Below are 18,604 nucleotides of genomic sequence, written 5' to 3'. Positions count from 1 at the left end.
TTGAGGAAGTGGCTCGACAGACGAACGGACGGACCGACGGAGAGAGAGAGAGAGAGAGAGAGAGAGAGAGACGGGCGGCGGGGGTTCGGCTCGAATGCCGCCGGCTGGAGGGAGCGAGCTACGGATCGAGGACGGTACCGGTGATGCCACATCTGGCGCCGCTGCTTGAGACGAAGCGGAGCTGAGGTCGTCGTGCGGAGCCCGCTGTCCCGAGCGCGCGCGCGCAGGAGACGCAGCAGAGCCGCAGGTACTGAAACATTGATGCCGACGGGGCGTCCGCCTGCACGCTGGTGTTGTTCGACAGGAGCAGCCTCCTGCTTGTTCTACGTGGGCTCCTCTCTTAGTGTAGTGGACAGAGGACCACGTCAGTGCCCACTTTGAGACAATTATACACGATGGACACAATTAACACAACGTGTGCAGTATTTGTATCCTCAGATGTTTTGTCTCTCCAACAGATTGGACCCCACGGTCCCGCTCATGGCAAAGGTATGTGCCCTAAGCCTTCATGTATTCATGTGAGATCAAGCTAATTATATACATCAGGTATATTTTATATTGTGAGCATGTTTGCGCTCTAGAGAAATGGAAACCCAGCTAAGAACCGCACACACAAACAACCTCATACATAGCACAGGCATAGATGTTTGGGTGTAAATCTAATCTAAAATTAAACATTACATTTGAAAGGTGTGTGTGTGTGTGTACAGTGTCGAGTGTTTAATAGGGTTTAATAGGGATCCTCTGCATGAAGGTGGTGTAGTTCTTTCGATCACCCGAGGTCTTACTGTGGTTCCCGTCCGTCCCCAGATGAGCTGGGCTGCCGGGACACAGTGTGTGGCCAAGGGGGACCACAAGAAGCCCAAAGCCGGAGAACTGGCCTACCACAAAGGCGACATCCTCACCGTGGTCGACACAAGCGCGGTACCGTCACTTTTAATGGAAGCAGCCGCTGCGTTCACGCTAACTAGCCTTTTTTAAGCTCGCTCTTTGACTCCCTGCAGAGGAAGGGCTATTGCATGGCCAGACACAACGCCACGGGAGCGGAGGGGCTCATAAACCTCAGCAGCGTGCGTGAGAGGGAGGCCCTGCGCGTGGACCCCAGCCTCAGCCTCATGCCGTACGTCTCTGCTCCCTGAGCTCTTCTCCGTCGCAGAGGTTGACAAACGGCGTGACAGCGTGGTGACCTCATGCCTGGGTGTTGTGTTGACCGGCTGGGACAAACACGGCACCGTGGGTCAATGCGGGAGGTGCAAGACGCCTGCGTCACCTCTGAGGAGCATGAATCACCCCAGCTTCCTTTTTCGCTCGGCTGCTGTGTGTCGGCTCCAGATGCAGCCCGCTGTCTTCCTCTGGTAGGTTCTGGTTTGCATGCTGCTTCACCCGCGCTGTCTCTGAGCAGATGGTTCCATGGGAAGATCTCGGGCCCGGAGGCGGTGGGGAAGCTGCTGCCTGCCGAGGACGGCCTCTTCCTGGTGCGGGAGTCCATCCGCCACCCGGGCGACTACGTCCTGTGTGTCAGCGTCTCTGGAGACGTCATCCACTACCGCGTGATCTACAAGGACAACAAGCTGACCATTGACAACACACAGTATTTCTACAACCTCATCGACATGATCGAGGTGAGAGAAATGGAAATAGTGGGCATTTAGGGTTTATTATTATTATTATTATTATTATTACTTAAACTTTCCTGATACAGACGGCAAATTGGAAATTTTAGGCAGCTAACAGTTACAGGAGAAGAAATGTGTGGTCAGGATTCGTGTGAACCTGTTGAGTCTGGAACAAAGTGGTAGAATGACTCACTCCTCATCCACGTCAGCCACGTCTACGTCCAAACTACAAGAAGCAAAATGACACAGACGATGAAGCACAGTAACGTAAGAACTCTGTCATTTGAAGGAACAAACAAACCCCACCAACTCAGAGCAGACAAAGCCGCCGCTGGCGTTCATCAGGCCCAGAGCTCATCAGTGTAACTGACAGTGAACAGTTGGAACGGAAAACGGGGCAGGAAGAGCGTCCGTTCGGGGCTTATCTGTGTCTGGCCTGGATGCGTTGGTGGAAGAACACTGTCTATCTCTGAGCCACAGATGAGTCCAGGCCCGAGTCCCTGGCTGCTTCAGGCCCAGCCTGGAATGGGTCGCTGCACACGGGCCCGTGCGCTGCTTTGAGACGCTCCTCCACCTTTTTTGGGTCATGCCGTGCGCTGCTCGCCTCGGCGTTTCCCCCGTCTCGCCACAGTCCTGACCACAGCGCTCACACACACCGCTTCCTGAGCAGCGAGTGGGCGTTCGAGGGCCCAGCTCTCTCTCGCTCAGCTCGGTGTGCTCAGTGGAGCCAGCGCAGCGCACGGTGTGCTAGAAAAGCCTGAGAAAGTGATCACTACAGGAAACGAGAGCATCTGCACTGAACACCCGAGAGCTCCGTCACGTGTTGATTTGACTTTTAATCTGTTCATCTTCGCAGTTCTACTCAAAGAACAAAGGCTCCATTGCTACAACTCTTCTGAAGCCCAAACCAAAGCAAGGAGCCAAGTCAGCAGAGTTGGAGCTATCGAAAGGTGGGTGTGAAGTCGAGACACGTATCCTGTGTTTGCACGTGGACTGAAACACAGGGCGTGAATGATGACGCTCTCCTCCACAGCTGGATGGCTGCTGGACATTACGAAGCTCACACTGGGAGAGAACATTGGAGAGGGGGAGTTCGGGGGTGAGTTCCCTTTTCTTTCGTCCACTCTTCTTTTCTAATTGATTGTTTCCTAGAGGAAGTGAACGGCTGACTGAGGTAAAAAGACTGCTCTCTGACTCCCCTTCAGCCGTGCATGAGGGTCAGTACATGGGCCAGCGGGTGGCAGTAAAAACCATTAAATGTGATGTCACAGCTCAGGCCTTCCTGCAGGAAACCACGGTCATGACGTGAGTCTCACCATTTCTAATTTTGCCGCCTCCTCACAATAAATGTGTCTTGGTGCTTCTATATGCGTGTGCAACGTGCACTCTGACCCTCCAGGAAGCTCCAGCATAAGAACCTGGTGCGGCTGTTGGGCGTCATCCTCCACAAAGGCCTCCTCATCGTCACAGAGCTCATGAGCAAGGTACATGTACCGTGTGCGGTTCTCATGGACCTCCTCTGGAGGTAACGATGATGGGTCGCGGTGAACCATCAGCAAAGAATCGAAAGCCACACGCAGAAAACCAAACCTCACTGACCGATGCTGACTGACCCACGTGGAGTTGGGTGTGGAGCTTTGCAGGAAGGCCTGTTTAAACAGAAAGCTAGACGAGAAGCAGACGCTATGAGCGCGCTCTCTGTTCGCACTCTCACATTTACCACGTCTTCTCGTCACAGGGAAACCTGGTGAACTTCCTCAGGACGAGGGGGCGCTCGGTGGTGAAGTCGGCCCAGCTGCTCCGCTTTTCCCTGTGAGTCCACAGTCCACAGCACTTTGCACACTTTGCTTTGCAGTGCGTGCCACTGAACACGTGTTGCCGTGCACAGCGACGTGTGCGAGGGCATGGAGTACCTGGAGTCCAAAAAGCTGGTCCACAGAGACCTGGCCGCCCGCAACGTGCTGGTGTCGGACGACGGCGTGGCCAAGGTCAGCGACTTCGGCCTCACCAAGGTGGACTCCAAGGCGCCGGACAACGCCAAGCTGCCCGTCAAGTGGACGGCCCCCGAGGCGCTGAAGAAGGAGGTGGGTGCCGCGCCCCCCGAAGCTCAGGCTCCATTCAATCTGCTGTATCTACGCCACTGACACGCACTGTGTGCTCCCGTGCAGAAGTTCTCCACAAAGTCGGACGTGTGGAGCTACGGCGTTCTCCTGTGGGAGATCTTCTCATACGGCCGCCAGCCCTACCCCAAGATGGTAGGTGGAGCGAACGCCGGCGCCCCCCTGTGATGAGAGCGCAGGGCCGTGCTGTGGTGTGAAGCCTGTTAGGTAACGGCTGCCGTGTCACGTCAGGACTCCCATCGGCTGCAGGGCACGGCGCTCACGTTCACCACCGGCCTCATTTACCGCTTCTGAACCCACGGCGGGTCACTCAGATCACGGCCGTGCGTCAGTGGGGACAGAGGTTAAGCAGGGTGAAGAAGCTCACTGCATGACGAGGTGCTAATAATATGTCACTATCCTCAGCGACCCCCTGTGTGAAGGTCTGGTAGCACGCTCAGAGGGAGAAGAGGGTTAGCTGGGTTTACTGGGTTTACTGGGTTTGCTGGGTAACAAACCCAGGTCATCCCCCAGCAGCGAGGTGATGGTGGTGTCCATATAATTACCCCCTAATTACAGCCTCTACACAGGTTGAATCATTTAGGTCAGCTTTGTTTTAAACCCCCGTCCTGTCTCCGAGCTCCAAGCAGGAGAAAGTGTGTTTAACGTCTGTGCTTTGAGCAGTGAGGTCCAGTGAGAAAAAGCACGCGTGTTTGTGAAGCCTAACTCTCCGCCGCCGTTGCTTCTGGTCCCGCAGTCGTTGGTGGAGGTGAAGGAGCGCGTGCAGGTGGGCTACCGCATGGACGCCCCGGAGGACTGCGCCCCCGCCGTTTACGCCATCATGAGGATGTGCTGGGAGCCGGAGCCGCGCAAGAGGCCCGCGTTCCACAAGCTGCGGGAGAAGCTGGAGCGAGAGGTGGGCGCGAGCAGCCCGGCGCCGGGGTCCCAGCGACGGGGGGGCGTCCGGTCTGCATCTGGATGCTGATCCTTCTGGCTGCCGCGCGAGCAGAGACTGCATCACCCTCCTGGGTCCGTGTACAGATGGTCTGAGGTGGTGGCGTTGATCCAGATTGACTTATGTTAGAAAGCACTTGATGGATTTCCCAGGAAACCTTCCACAGACACTTATGGGTGGATCATACAGACTTTGAGGGTGTGATAAGTGAACCTTTGCCCAATCGTTGGCCTTGAGGTTTGGTGCAGACATTTCTGGTTAAACCTTAAATCCTAAACACAGCACGCAAACTATAACGGCAGAATCAAACTCACAGGACGTCTCTGCTCATGAGTCAAGACACTATGCGGGTTTAACACCGGCGGCTCAACATGCGTATTAATCCCCAGCTGAAAATAGTCCCCACTAAACACACTGTTTATCTTTGCATCATGTTTACTGAAGGGTTCATTCAAGGTGGTTATAGGAAGTTGGTAAAAGTCAAACCTGTTGTTGCTTTTGGTATTTTACACTATCAGTGTTGTTCCTACATGAATGTAAACGTCAGTCACCGTGAGAGCAACAGTGTTTTTTATATGGTCATTACCATATGATCAAAAAGATGAAAAATACTAGAAAGGAGGATGGAAGGAAAGATCCTTATTTGATATTTAATCACAGATCACCAAAATCTGCTGGAATCCCAGCAATAATGCTCGGCAATATGTCACCGACTCAGGGCTTAATGTTAGGAATATTTTAATACTGCAGTATAGAAAGTAAAGTAATTTATTTCCATGTTGTACAGACTGGTCAACATGTTGCAGGTTGCAGAGGATTTGCCTTTAAGCCTTTTGTTGTTTTTTTTTTCTTTATGATCAGTAGCCTGTTGTTCTTTATTAGTTCAGATGAAATTTGGCAGGCGTTTTCTTTTTATGACTTAAAAAAATCCAGCCTAGTTCTATTTCACATCTGCTCTGTGTACTTAGGTTGGACTCTGATTCAACTCATTCCAACGCGTTTGCTTTATAAGACGGAGGAGCAGCATTTGTTCTGTTAATTTGGATGCTGAGGTTATAGGAGTTACTTTGCAACGGCCGCTGTCCTCATCTTGGGGTTTTTTTTTTTCAAAACAAATCAAACAGTGTAACCCTGTTTCATAAATCTTAAATTTTGCCTCAACTGGCTTTAAAATGTAAACAATATCAATTTTGATCCATCATGTGTATTTTGAATATGTGTATCACAGTAGACATGTCACTGTTTTCACCTCATCGGCTCATTTATTAGAGCTGCAATAACAGTCAAATGACTTTAAAGTCAGCAGAGAAGGAGCCTCTGCTTTGCATTGATGTCATGTTATAAATTAAAGATGTCATCTGATTTAAGTCTATGTAAGCCTGGTATTTGTCTCCGTCCCTGGAGACGCACCCAAAATTGAGGCTTGATCCTTGGGTTCGAGCGAAGGCCCCCCGTGATTGGTTCTGAAGCTCTCAAACGGGATGAGCACCAATTTCCTGCACGCAGATTTACAAAGGAACCATATGTTTAAGAAAAAGATAATAAAAGATTTACGCCGTGTGATGCATCAGTGAACCGTCGTCCGACCGGCCGCTCCGCCGGTGACATCTGGGCTTGGAAGTACAGCATAATGCAGTGAAAGTGCATCCAGTTCTACTGCTTTAGTACAATTTCGAGCTGGTTTGATTTAGAGCTGGTCAAGTTGGCGTCTGTGTCCGTTTAAGAAATCTTTGCCCTCCCTGAGTCGCTGCTTCTTTACTCCTACGTTTAAGATCCTTTGGCTAATGGCCTTTGAGCGGTTCAGCCAGTGCTGCATCTGTCGGCCCTGGAGTGTGAAGGAGCGTAGCGCAGGCTAACCTGATGTCACTTATCTTGGTCTGGTTTAAGTAGATTGTGGTGAGTTCCAAAGATCTCAGGTCAGCGCTCCCTGAGAGGTGTCCGTCCTGGCGTTCGTAGAAAACCCAGACAGTCTTCCTAGAAACCCGACCGGCTGCTCGGGCCGTCGTCTGCTGCTGCAGAGCCTGTGCCAGCAGAACCCGTGCTGTTGTTGTTGTTGTTGCTCAGTGCAACAATATGTGTCACTGTGTCAGATGTTTGGGAGCCAGGGGTTCTGACAACGGCAGCTCACCGATAAAGTAATGTAGTAATGTGTGCGGTGACCTACTGTAGAAGCTGCTGCACACTTAGGAGGTCAGTCTGATCACCAGCAAAGTAAAAGAGGCGCTCACATCTGAGTTCACTGTCTCCACTCAACCTGAAATGATGTATTATACATTCAGCATATACATATACAATAACTCCGTACACAGGTTCCTAGAGCGGCAGCAGGTCTTCTGCCACAGACACTCATCGTATCAGTTTACACAGCAGCTCAGGGTGGGTGTGCGCATGCTGCCTCTATGTAAAACGCTTACAGTGCGAGGGGAGCAGCAATAATTCAATTATGAAAACAAGGTTAACGGCGTCCGTCTGTCTCCTCGTCGGTCTCACGCCAAAGGTGCTTGTTTGGTGGCTAATTCACAGAAGAAGAGGAAGATGAAGAAGATACATACCTGTTTGATCCCCTTGGGGAAATAATGGACTTATGTAAAACAGACGGATGGACGTGGCTCATAAGTCACAGTTGTTTGCTGCAGCTGATCAAACTCACGTTCAGGTTATGACTTTTCAGGTTTTCGCTGTGGATCTGGCCTCACTTCACCAAACCCCTCCCATAAGCTCATGGCTGCTATGAGTGCAGTGAACGGTGTTCTGGCGTCAGGGCGCCGGTGTGGGAGCGTTTCAGAGACGGAGCCGTTACTGTTTTAGACCTCCGCATCACATGAACCAACTCACCCCCCCCCCCAGTAAGCTGACACTACGCATTTACACGTTAGCTGCTTTTACCTCTAATAGGATCAGGGGGACTTACGCTGTCATCTGATAAAACTAAGCAGCTTGATAACTACACTGCTCCTTCTTAACTAATTTATACCCAATTAGGATAAGAGAGAAACAACATCGAGACAAAAATGTATTAGAAACTTAACGGGATAAACAGCTATCTTGGACTAATATCGCTGCGTAAGCTTGTTGGCAGTGAGAAACAGTCTGGCCACTATTGAGACTGAAGGAACTTCATCCACTTGTTCTGCTTCAGCCTGGTTTTAAACGCGTGTCAATGTGCTATGAGATTGATTGGAGTTTAATCTGAAGCTACTGCTGTGGGATCGTACATGTTCACGGATCTGATGAAGATGATTTCACTGTAGGTCGTCCATCAGATTTCTCTTCCATCTCTCTTGGGAACCAGGGTGAATAATCAATGAGGTTTCCCTTTAACTCGTTATTTCTGCATGGATTTAATAATCACACGGAATCGTTTGAATCGATGACAGGACTAGAGATGAGGAGCCGCCTCCTGTACGATGGCAGGAAAACGGTCAAGAAGAGACAAAAAAGCCTGGATTTCCAGTTGGTGATTTTCAGAACTGTGGATTATTTGACGTGTCCTCCTCCGACCTCCAATGAAACTCCGATATAAACCCAATCTGATGAAGTTCAGACCTGCCTTTCTCGCCCCCACCCCCACACACACACACACGGGTTGTTTCACAAGTTTCATATGCTCCACTTAATGACGGAAACAGTTTTCACATCTTCGTCTAACTTTATCTTTAGATAGAGGTCACAGGAAATCTCTTTAGCGTCTTTAGAGTCGCGGCTGATTTCTGTGACGCTAAGCCGATGTCAACTGTGCTGCCTCCGCTGAGGTAAAGCTTCTGTGCTCCAGTACACAAAGGCACAGCTTATGAGCGATCAGTGCCACAAAACCGATCCGGTGATGACAACGTGGGAACGCCACAACCCTTCAGGGCCGCTGGACTCTTACTGGTGGCAAAAATATGATCATATTGGTTCTGAATAACAGAATTTTGACTTGAACGAACATCAGCTCTCATTGATTTGATATTAAAAAGCGAAGCATGTATCAAATGCCCAGTGAAGTGATCAGAGGAGACAGGTTTGTCCTCATTTTCAGGTTTATTAGTCTCTACTTTGGAGGGTCTGACTGAGCTCAGTGCAAACTTTCAGGAGCTCCTTTGTTTTTGAGACAATACATTTGTGAAAGCAGGTCTTGTCCGTGCTTCGTTAGCCTGAGCTAACGGGAGGTGGATGAGTGGAAACGACATTTAAAACAATTATTTGAACAACTGCCAATCACCCTCGAAGGGGACGGATTCCAATTAATAACCCTCTCCTAATCCCCTCTCTCACCTCCTACGCCCCCTCGGCTTTGTCCACCTCTCCCTCGCTGCCTCTCTCCTCCTCCACTCTCCTCCCGGAGCCAGTGCGTGACGCGCCGCCGCCGCCGCCGCCGCCATCAGATGTCGTCTCACCTGGGCCTCCGCTCACGTGCGCTTCACACTACAAGTTTTTGTCAGGACCTGTGAGTGATTTTTCTCGTTTTAAGGAGATGCAAGTGGAGCAGGAGGTGTCTCTGAGCGCACGGCGGGTCCGCGAGTGAGGAGTGAAGTTGGAGTGCGAGCGGCGCAGAGGGACAGGTGGAGCCGTGGCATCAGCAGCTGGGACGGTGCAGCGCTTTTACTTCAGAAAGGTACGCGGCCCTGCACCTCAGCGGCACGGGCTCAAACGGGACCTTTGTGGTGTCGGTCTGGGGCGGCGCTGAACGAATCAGTCTCTGGTCTGTTCAGCGCACTTCACTTGCTCCTTCTGTTTGTTGGGTCAACCTACCGTGCCTGTGTTTTCCCTCCTTCCTATATTTTCTATATATCACTAAACAGGAGTGAACATTTGAACTGACAAAGTTTTCTTACAAACCTTTAAACTGTGTTTTGTCCCTTTAAAGACTTGGGTCCCTGCTACAACTGCTCTCTCTGCCCTCCTGACACAGTTCTGACCCCGTTGCACGTATAAAAGTGATGGATGCATGATATAAAATATATCCCCCTCTGTTTTCAATGTTTTCAATGTTTTTGAGACACATGAACTAAATTTCACTTTGGCAGAAGTGTGTGTGATTAATTATTCCTTTGATTCATACTGAGCACTGCATGGTTGATGTTCATGATGAATTAATCTTCGCTTTGTGTGAGTTCAGTTCGAGTCAAACTGTCGAACCCTCGCGACTCTGCAGCTGATAATCGAGTTTGTGCAAATGTGAAGACGGGCAGGGGGGGTCTCGGACCTGCCACTGCATCTTTATTCCCTCACTTACGCTCCGTTCTCACGCCTGCAGGCCCGGGTGCGACACCAGACGTTCGAATGCATTTATCACTGGATACCATGAGCATGGTGGATGACAGCTGCCTCTCACCCAGCAACTTCCACGAGCTGGGGAAAGGCGGGGGCATCGCCGCGGGCGGCCGCGTCCACAGCATCGACGTCATTCTGGGCTTCAGCAAAGACCAGGACCCCCTGCTCAGTCCCGCTGGGGCCCCCGGACCTCATAAACTGGACATAGACGTTCTGTCGGAGCCTGGGAAGCAGCAGGAGCCCCCGTCACACCCGTCCTACAGCGGGCACCTTTCCTCTTTGAGGAACAGCAGCTCAGACCAGGGGGAGCAGTACCATGGTGAGTCAGCCAGGGACGAGCCAAGCACGGCTGGCTGTTTCTACCAGCACATAACACATGCACACACAGCGGTTTCCTCTGGTGGGTTCTGATCCACTTCTTCAGAGTTAAGGAATGAGGGAGTAGACACTATGAACCGTCTGAGTTTTGGCCTTGAAGCAAATGAGATGATCAAGGCTACTGATCATTATCATCTCATCTTAAAGGGCTGCAGTGGAAGAAAGTTTGGAATTGAGCAATATGAACTCATACTTTAGGCTTAGATGCGCTTCACACAGAACCACATCAAAGAGCATAAGTAACAGACAGAAGCAACATAGACATTCCATATCCATGCTACTTTATGTGGAGCTTGCTTTATCTCTGTGACCAGCGTGGGCTCAGGAATAAAGACGGTGTAAGGGGTGTGTGTCCCCGGGCTCAATCCCATCCCCTTGTGGAATTCCCCTAATCTTCTCTTCTGTGCAGATTAGATTGTACAGTAGTCCATTGGTTGTTGATATTGTCATGGGTTCGCCTCCGAGCCCGGCGTTTAATCTGGAGCTATTTTGACATGCCGGGTCTGGCAGGTGGCGGCGGCAGCAACAAAAACCGAAAGCATGATTACGAGCAGCTGGATCCTGGGGGACATTAGTTTTACTTGATCAACGTGCATCAACACTAATGACATCAGCCCCCTTTTGTATGCAGCTATCCTGTGAAGTCACCCCAGTTCCCCCCGAATGAGCAACTTTCTGTGAGATGCTCCGCTGGCCGACAAACAGTGGGCAGCCTTCAGGCCGGCGGCTGTGATGGGCTGACAGGCCAAGAGCTGGGCACTGAACCAGACCTGACCTCTGCCTTTGTCAGAGCCTGGCCTTTGTCATAGCTGCTTAATGAGAGGTGGATAAAGGAGCCCACAAAATCCCTCTTTGCCTTCGCCTCTGCTCCTGTTTGTCAGTTGAACGACCACGGTGACCACAACCCCCCCCCCCCCCCCCCTTCATCTCCATCAACACATCCCATTATGGGAAACAAGTTCACATTTACATACATGTGCTCGCAGTTCATTGACTGACGCCACCGCAGGGCAGAGAAGCACGGAGAGGAGCTGTTTGTTTCCGTCTGGATTTTAGAGATTTACGATTTTAAAAAAATTAAGATTGACATCTTAGCTAACGCATCTTTACTATGTGAGTCTGGTCTAATCCGAGCTGACAGAAACTCTATTAAAGTTACCACGTCATGAAAACAACTGATCTAATCACCAGATCATCAAGTTTGTACGCGGTTTAATTTGATTATGCACTGGTCGCACTAAGTCCAGCCTGGCTAGCGGCGATGTCTAGCGCGTTGGACGAGGCGCTAAATGCTAAATGAGGCGTCAGGTGCATTTTGGGATCTGATGTTGTTGTCGCTGCGGTTTGATCGCTGACAACCGAGGGTGACGCCGTGGAAATAATGATGTGATTTGGTCCATAAAAAGAAAGGAAGCACTCTTGTTTCTTTTTAAAGACGGTGTATGTTTGGAGAAGATAAACACTGGAAACAACCTGGCTAAATCCGATTAGGAATGTTTCTGGGCTTCATTGAAGTTCAGGGGATTGCTTGCTTCACTGACCTACAGTAGCCTATTGTTGCAGGTGTCAAACTAATGTCTGCTCTACTGGAAAGTGGTTCTACATTCTTTATTTCTCTGCTGCCCCCCCCCCCAATCTTTAGCTTTGCTGAATCAAATAATATTCCAACAGTTTTTACAGGGCGTGTGAAGGCCAACACTAACTTCTGATCTGTTGCTCGCCAGACACCAGCCTGTACACAAACAAGTGCGACGAGGACCTGAGCGAGCTGAGGAAGAGCGTGGACAGCGACGGGAGCAAGTCCCCGGAGCCGAGCAAGGACGATCAGCCCAAGAAGAAGCACCGGCGCAACCGCACCACCTTCACCACCTACCAGCTGCACGAGCTGGAGCGGGCCTTCGAGAAGTCCCACTACCCGGACGTGTACAGCCGGGAGGAGCTTGCCATGAAGGTGAACCTCCCCGAAGTCCGAGTGCAGGTGAGGCCCAGAACGCCAGGATCTGCCCGAAGCAACAAAGCATGACCAATACTGGAGATTTAGGTGCTTGGGATCTCAAGTCTCACTCAACACCTGCTCAAGAGCTGAATTGGTCTGTTTCCAAATCACGCTGTGCACTAAAAGGTCAGCAAGTAATACTCCTTTGGCCTTTGGCTGCTTGGCATTCGGGTGAGAATAATGTACTGTATAGTCACACAAGTAAGATGTGTGTATCCAAGTGTTAAAACCTAAAACAAGAAGCAACTGAAGCTAAAATCAGATAAAGTTTGGTTCCGCATTTGGCATTTTTCTGGTAATAGTGGTTTCAGAAGCTGGTAGAGCTTGAAATGAAGGTGAACAGATTATTATTCATCTGAAATAAAATATCCTCAACAAAATAATCACAAATAATTGCATATTGCCCACAATTGATTGAGTGATTCGAGGGAAACACCGTGATCTTGACACCTTTTAGAAATGTGCAGGTTTCTGACTGTTCGCTCTTGATACTTCTAGGTGTGGTTCCAGAACCGCAGAGCCAAATGGCGCCGGCAGGAGAAAATCGACGCCAGCACCATGAAGCTCCACGACTCGCCGATGCTGTCCTTCAATCGCCCAGCGCCGGTTCACACCAGCATGGGTCCCATGACCAACTCCCTGCCTCTGGACCCCTGGCTGACCTCTCCCCTGTCCAGTGCCACACCTGTCCACAGCATTCCCGGGTTCATGGGTCCGACCCAGGGCCTGCAGCCCAGCTACCACAGCCACGGCTTCCTCAACTCCTCCCCGCATCCTCCTCATCCTCACCCCCACTCCCATCCTCATCCGTCCATGGGGCAGGGGATGCAGAGTATGGCTCCGCCCCCTTACCAGTGTCCGGCGCCGTATCCCGATAAATACCCCCTAGAAGACGTGGACCAGCGCAGCTCTAGCATCGCGGCGCTGAGAATGAAAGCCAAGGAGCACATCCAGTCTATGGACAAGAACTGGCAGCCCATGTGACTAGCAAACCTGGCAGCCCATGAGAGTGACCTCGGGAAAGGGAGATGTTGAAGTTGTTTCTTGGGTTTCGGCGTGACAGCCGTTAAGTATGATGTTGTGTGAGGCTGCAGTGATGTGTTTTTACCTGCAGAGCAAAGGAAAGTGAATTTGAACTGTGAAATCTGAGGATCTTCCAACTTTCACTGGACTTTTCTCCACAGTTTTTTCATCATCTCATGGATATGAAGCAGAACATGTGAATTCCACAGTGTTGTTACATTGTTACATTTAGCCACAAATATTAATAAATGATACTGGATTTGACGTTCATCCCCACTGGAGAACTTGTGGAGAGGCAGCTACATTTAAAACGCCAAGGATTCATAGTTCAGCATCTTGGACACTTGACTTCAGTCAGGAGCCGGGACTGGAAGCATCAGTCGCACACATACACCTAAACATCTCCTCTGCCCAGTCTGCAGGTGTTCAGCATCACCTCAGGTGCTGGAAATGCAAAGAACACGTTGATCTAATCCCTACCTACGCCCCAGGAACTGCTGCACACAAACGTCCCCCGCCATTATTAAACCACAGTTGCTTCACGGGGATGTTTCCCTGTGATTAAATCTGTAAGTCGGCACATTTACAGGATCTCAGCTGAAGGTGTGAACGTGGAAACAAAAGACCTTAATTAATCACTAATTGCTGTTCTTGTCACCATCAGATCAAAAAAACATGACAATCTGTTGTACATTCTTGACTTTTTGCATTTTCATTAGTATGTTTGTGTTTTTACTAATTAATCCAATTGTCAGAATTTCATGGGTCAGCTGATCAGAGTCAGAACCTTCTGTCTCAGCTTAAAGCTAGAACTCTACTATGAAACAAAACAATGAGGAAAGGTCTCCTACAATGACAAAAAAATAAAAGGCATCACAGTCTACAGGGACTGATTGAGTCAGAGATGTGATTATAAACGTACCAAAAATAATCCCGCGTCGCTAAAACACGTTTAACTGTGTTCTGCTTGTGCTTTAAGGAAGGTTGGAAGGAAGCACAATAGGATGAAGGAGGCTAGCGGGCAGAGTAGCCCTGCTTTTTGCTTGAGTGGCTGCTGGAGGAGAAAACCTGTTGGCAGCTCGGTGTTGGGTGGCTGCGAGTACGTGCGGGGCGGCAGAAAGGGCCCTATGCGATGCCTCACCCCTCATAGCGCCGTCTTTGTTCGGCACAATTGATCCAAGTGTATCGTCTTTGTCTGAAGCTGAAGGGGGGAACCAGTCTCAGGCTGCACTAAATGGGCCCTTGTAACCATTTTGTCATGGAAGTTTTTTTTATTCATTCTCAATCAAAGGGGAAGAATCATGGATGGAGGCTGGTCATTAGTGACACAATACGCAATATATTTACCATCTGTTACAGAGTTGGGCTCTCCTTTTCTTGAGGTGAGGTGGATCCAGCACAATTACAGTGAATCTATATGGGCAGTAAAGCAAAATAAATCAGTCCTTTGGATATATTAGAATTATCAAGAGAAAAGGCAGCACATGGCTGCTTTGTTGGATTGGGTACAGAGCGAGTGGGAAAGTAAATCCTTCATCTCAAAGTGCAATTTCAAAACCCTTTTTTATGTTTTTCTTAAAACGATGCTGACATCCCCACATCATCCCTCCTACTGCTGATAATAAGATGTCCTGCTCCAGTCTGCTGTCATCGTCTTGCTTCAGTTTTTATAACTTGTTTTCTTTGTTAGTCATGTTTAGCCATCTTAATGGACACCAGACCATAGAGTAAAAGAGGATTACGTTGCACATTACTTCTTTAGGACACTACATAAAGAATAAGCCAAAGGTTAGACAAAATGGACAAAACTGCACTAGATGTTTGATGGTTTTAGTTTATTTTTTTTTTATTTGAAAAAGCACAGGAGACGAAAACCTGTGTGGCTGGTTTTGTTTCTTACATGTGATAGTTACAGTTTATCTGTCATGGTGATGTCTTTGTTTTTAATTCTGTCTGGATAATTGTTGTTCATATTCTGGAAAGAATGAAGATTTACTGAAAATAAATCTAGTCTGAAAATCTGAAAATAAATCTGTCGTACAGGCGGTCTTTCCCTCTCTTTCCCTCTCTTTCAGCCTTTCCAATCCTCTCGGCTGTTTCGCGGTGCGGTGGCAGGGCGCCAGCCCGTTAGGAAGATGAGACTCCAATCAATCAGGGCTTCCCGGGGGGGCCTCTGGCCACAGGGTCCGGCTTCCTAATTGCCCCCAGGCCGGTGGACAGCCTCAGCCGCTGCAGCACATGTTCACAGGGAGGCTGGTGCCGCCGTGCGAGCTGCTCTCCTCAGCTTTGAGCCACTCCATTGGACAGATGGAGCCCTGGATGCGCCTCGCGTCATGGACCATATGGATTAACTAGTGGAGAAAAGTTTTTTTTATATATGACCATAAGTGATTAAATGCTGCATTACCCAATAGTGCACCACGAAATTGTTTAACAAACCCTAACACTGTGAAAATTCAACACAAAAAGTCTATTTCTATTTAGCAAGGAATACTGTATCTAAAATAAAATATTTGTAATTTGTTTTTCAGATTGTTCCCGTTTTCAAACCTGGTTACTTAAAAGTAGCAATTTACTTTTTATTACACTTGTAGCACTTTCAACGCTTTCGCTTTGTTTTTTTTAATGTGTACTTATTCATAAAGATCTGAGCAAACGTTTATACTCTGTAAATGAAAAAGGGGGGGGGGGGATGCTTCGGATGAGAAAGGATGAAAGGAGAGGTGGAGAATGAAAAGAAAGGGGAAACGTTAGAAAGAGATTAAGCCGGAGGAAAGTGTGGGAGTGAGAGAGAGAGAGAGAGAGAGAGCGAGAGATAGAGAGAGAGACAGAGCAAGAGAGAGAGAGAGGAGGGAAGGTGAAATGGTTGCTCATCAGAGTTAATGATGTAGAAAATCCCCCAATTAGAGTGTTTTCCTGTGTTGCAGGATGAGTTCAGAGCGGGGTCCTCTGACAGCGCAGGGATTAGTACCCGCGCTGGGCCGGGCTGAGCCGAGCCTGAGCAGACACAAACTAAGTGCTGAGCAGTTTGGCATTGCTCAGCTGGGGCCGGGCCGGGGTTATAACCGCAGCCGGGGGCCAGGGTAGGCATGCGTTGAGCCAGAGTGAGCGTCACAATGGAAAGCATGGGAAAAAGAGCAGCAGATCAGCATGAAACCAGACGAGCCCAATACGATTCTAGATGCAGTTGCTTTTTAGTGCACAATTAATCACCGAATTTCTTTACAGCGCAGCTACCTTTACAATTATTCATCTGTATAAAATAATGCTGCAGTTTTGAAAATGTTCTGACCCATTTGTCTAACAGTCACAATTTGGTCCTTGTCAAATCCATTTTTCCTGCTGCTGACACATGGAACACAGCTGGTAATCCTCCTGACCTGGTATTTGGGACGATGAATAAGAACATAATATTTTTTTTCATATAAGATTCAAGTGATTTTTGTTGAAACCACAGTCAATTAGCTGAAATGCTTTAAATAATTGTTTTGCCATATAAGATTTTTTCTGGTGCACAAACGAGGACCTTTCAATATGTAGGCTTGTTACACACGTCACAATAAAACACGCACACACACATTAATGTAGACATTCACATACATTCACTTACATAAGCACAAAATACATGATATACAAATAAGCAACTTTCTCAGTTATTTAAAATGTTTTTCAATGATACATTTTAACAAAACTAAACTGAAGTAAATGGAAAAGGTGTGAGATTGAGATGAAAGCCTGACTCCTCTCTTCTACACAGTTTCACAGTTTGTTAACAAAATCCGAACTGATTAATTGTGCAATTATTACTTCACTCCTGCACCCCCAGTGGATCTGAAAGGCCCAGGGCCGGAGTTAACAGTCTTATTGGAAGGACGCGTTCCTTGGAAAGGATAATAAGGGAATATAGCAGAATTAATTGAGATTGATTAAGAGAGCTTTTCAATGGGACACAGCTTTCACATGACATAATTAGAGGTCAGTTGGAGCAGGGCGGGTGGGTTGAGGCTGGGGGGTTGTTGGTGCCAGTGTTATGTGGGTGTGTCATTATGACAGATACATATAGCTGGAGTGTGTTGTTGTGTGTCTATGTCTGTGTGTGTGGGGGGGGGGGGGGGTGCATCCTTCACACTTGCATGTTGTATGTCTAATGTGATCAGCTTCTATGGCTCACACAGCAGAAAGCACAGTGAACTTCACAGGGGGGCGCGTGTTTGTGTGTGTGTGTGTGTGTGTGTGTGTGTGTGTGTGTGTGTGTGTGTGTGTGTGTGTGTGTGTGTGTGTGTGTGTGTGTGTGCGTGTGTGAAAGGCACACGGTGCATGGTTAGTAGAGCAGAGATGCTCATGGTAGAGACAAGGTGAGGTTTTTGATAAACCCAAAAAATGCAAACAATCAAAACACATACATAGGATACAATCCTAGTTCAGAATGATCTAAAACATGGGGGAGGGCATGCATCGAGTCTAAAAATACATCTCAACTGTCATGAACCAAACCACACCTGATTAGATTATCAGATATTTCATTTTAAGCCTATGATTTTATTGTTTTATATAACAACATTGCAACACATAGCCAGAAAATAGATTTTAGACCTGGACTCAAACGAGAAGGTGGATGGAGGATTCACAGAGACTGCGTTCATGCTCTATGCTACTGTGTTCTAATCTGCTCAAACTTCACTTACAAATCAGAAATCCCAGCGTGTAGTGGCGTCATTCTCCTGTGGATTAAGTCACTTACATCACTGAGCAGTTCATCAGACACAAGTGAAACTGCCATTTACCCTTTTACGTGAAAAAGAACTGTAACATTCTTGGTTCAACCATGTTTATGTACCTAGTTAGATAGAAACCATTCTACTAAATCATATGCTCACGTACTATCTGTCCTGCTGTTGCTGAAGTAGCACAAATGCTGCAAGTTTAAGATGCTGTTTTTTAGCTCTTAACATTCGTCTTACATTGTGACTATATACTTATATATTTGTATATTTTATGAATAAAGTATATGTCACACCATGTCTGCTATATTGGAAAATAGAACTACTACGCCCTCTATCTGTGAAGATTGGACAGGACAGAGACCTCATTCAGTTTCATTAACACGTGAAAGCATGAAGGAATAAAAAATAATAAAAAATGTTATACAATAAATAAAAATTAAATTATGTAAAATATATGTATATAATAACGTAATTTGGCTTTTTGAAGAATAAATTGTGGGCAGTGATTGGTCGGTGAGCAGTGATTGGTCGGTGGGCGGGGTCTGAACGTGAAGTCC

The 18,604-nt window shown here is 48.2% G+C and overlaps 2 protein-coding genes and 1 long non-coding RNA gene across 3 annotated transcripts; 2 read left to right on the top strand and 1 right to left on the bottom strand.

Annotated features, from left to right (window-relative positions):
• Window positions 1-9: 9 nt before the first annotated feature.
• On the top strand, window positions 10-6,032 carry matk (megakaryocyte-associated tyrosine kinase). Its single transcript, XM_029146525.3, has 13 exons — window positions 10-247; window positions 459-489; window positions 811-924; window positions 1,005-1,120; window positions 1,403-1,622; window positions 2,473-2,566; window positions 2,650-2,715; window positions 2,822-2,921; window positions 3,016-3,100; window positions 3,355-3,428; window positions 3,505-3,700; window positions 3,785-3,871; window positions 4,473-6,032. Exons 2-13 carry the CDS (start codon window positions 481-483, stop codon window positions 4,698-4,700), a joined length of 1,389 nt encoding a protein of 462 aa, XP_029002358.1. The 5' UTR covers window positions 10-247; window positions 459-480; the 3' UTR covers window positions 4,701-6,032.
• LOC129603967 (uncharacterized) lies at window positions 5,730-7,449 on the bottom strand. The gene is made up of 2 exons (XR_008694422.1): window positions 7,223-7,449; window positions 5,730-6,166 (listed from the first exon to the last, which is right to left on the bottom strand). It is a non-coding gene; the product is annotated as an uncharacterized LOC129603967 (long non-coding RNA).
• A 1,684-nt stretch (window positions 7,450-9,133) lies between these two features.
• rx1 (retinal homeobox gene 1) lies at window positions 9,134-15,339 on the top strand. The gene is made up of 4 exons (XM_029149296.3): window positions 9,134-9,267; window positions 9,910-10,245; window positions 12,029-12,282; window positions 12,799-15,339. The coding sequence occupies exons 2-4, from the start codon at window positions 9,936-9,938 to the stop codon at window positions 13,282-13,284; spliced, it is 1,050 nt and encodes a 349-aa protein (XP_029005129.1). The 5' UTR covers window positions 9,134-9,267; window positions 9,910-9,935; the 3' UTR covers window positions 13,285-15,339.
• Window positions 15,340-18,604: the final 3,265 nt, after the last annotated feature.

The sequence above is a fragment of the Betta splendens genome, chromosome 4, assembly GCF_900634795.4.
Source record: "Betta splendens chromosome 4, fBetSpl5.4, whole genome shotgun sequence".
Classification (NCBI taxonomy): Eukaryota; Metazoa; Chordata; class Actinopteri; order Anabantiformes; family Osphronemidae; genus Betta; species Betta splendens.
This window is presented reverse-complemented; position numbering and strand designations above follow the sequence as displayed.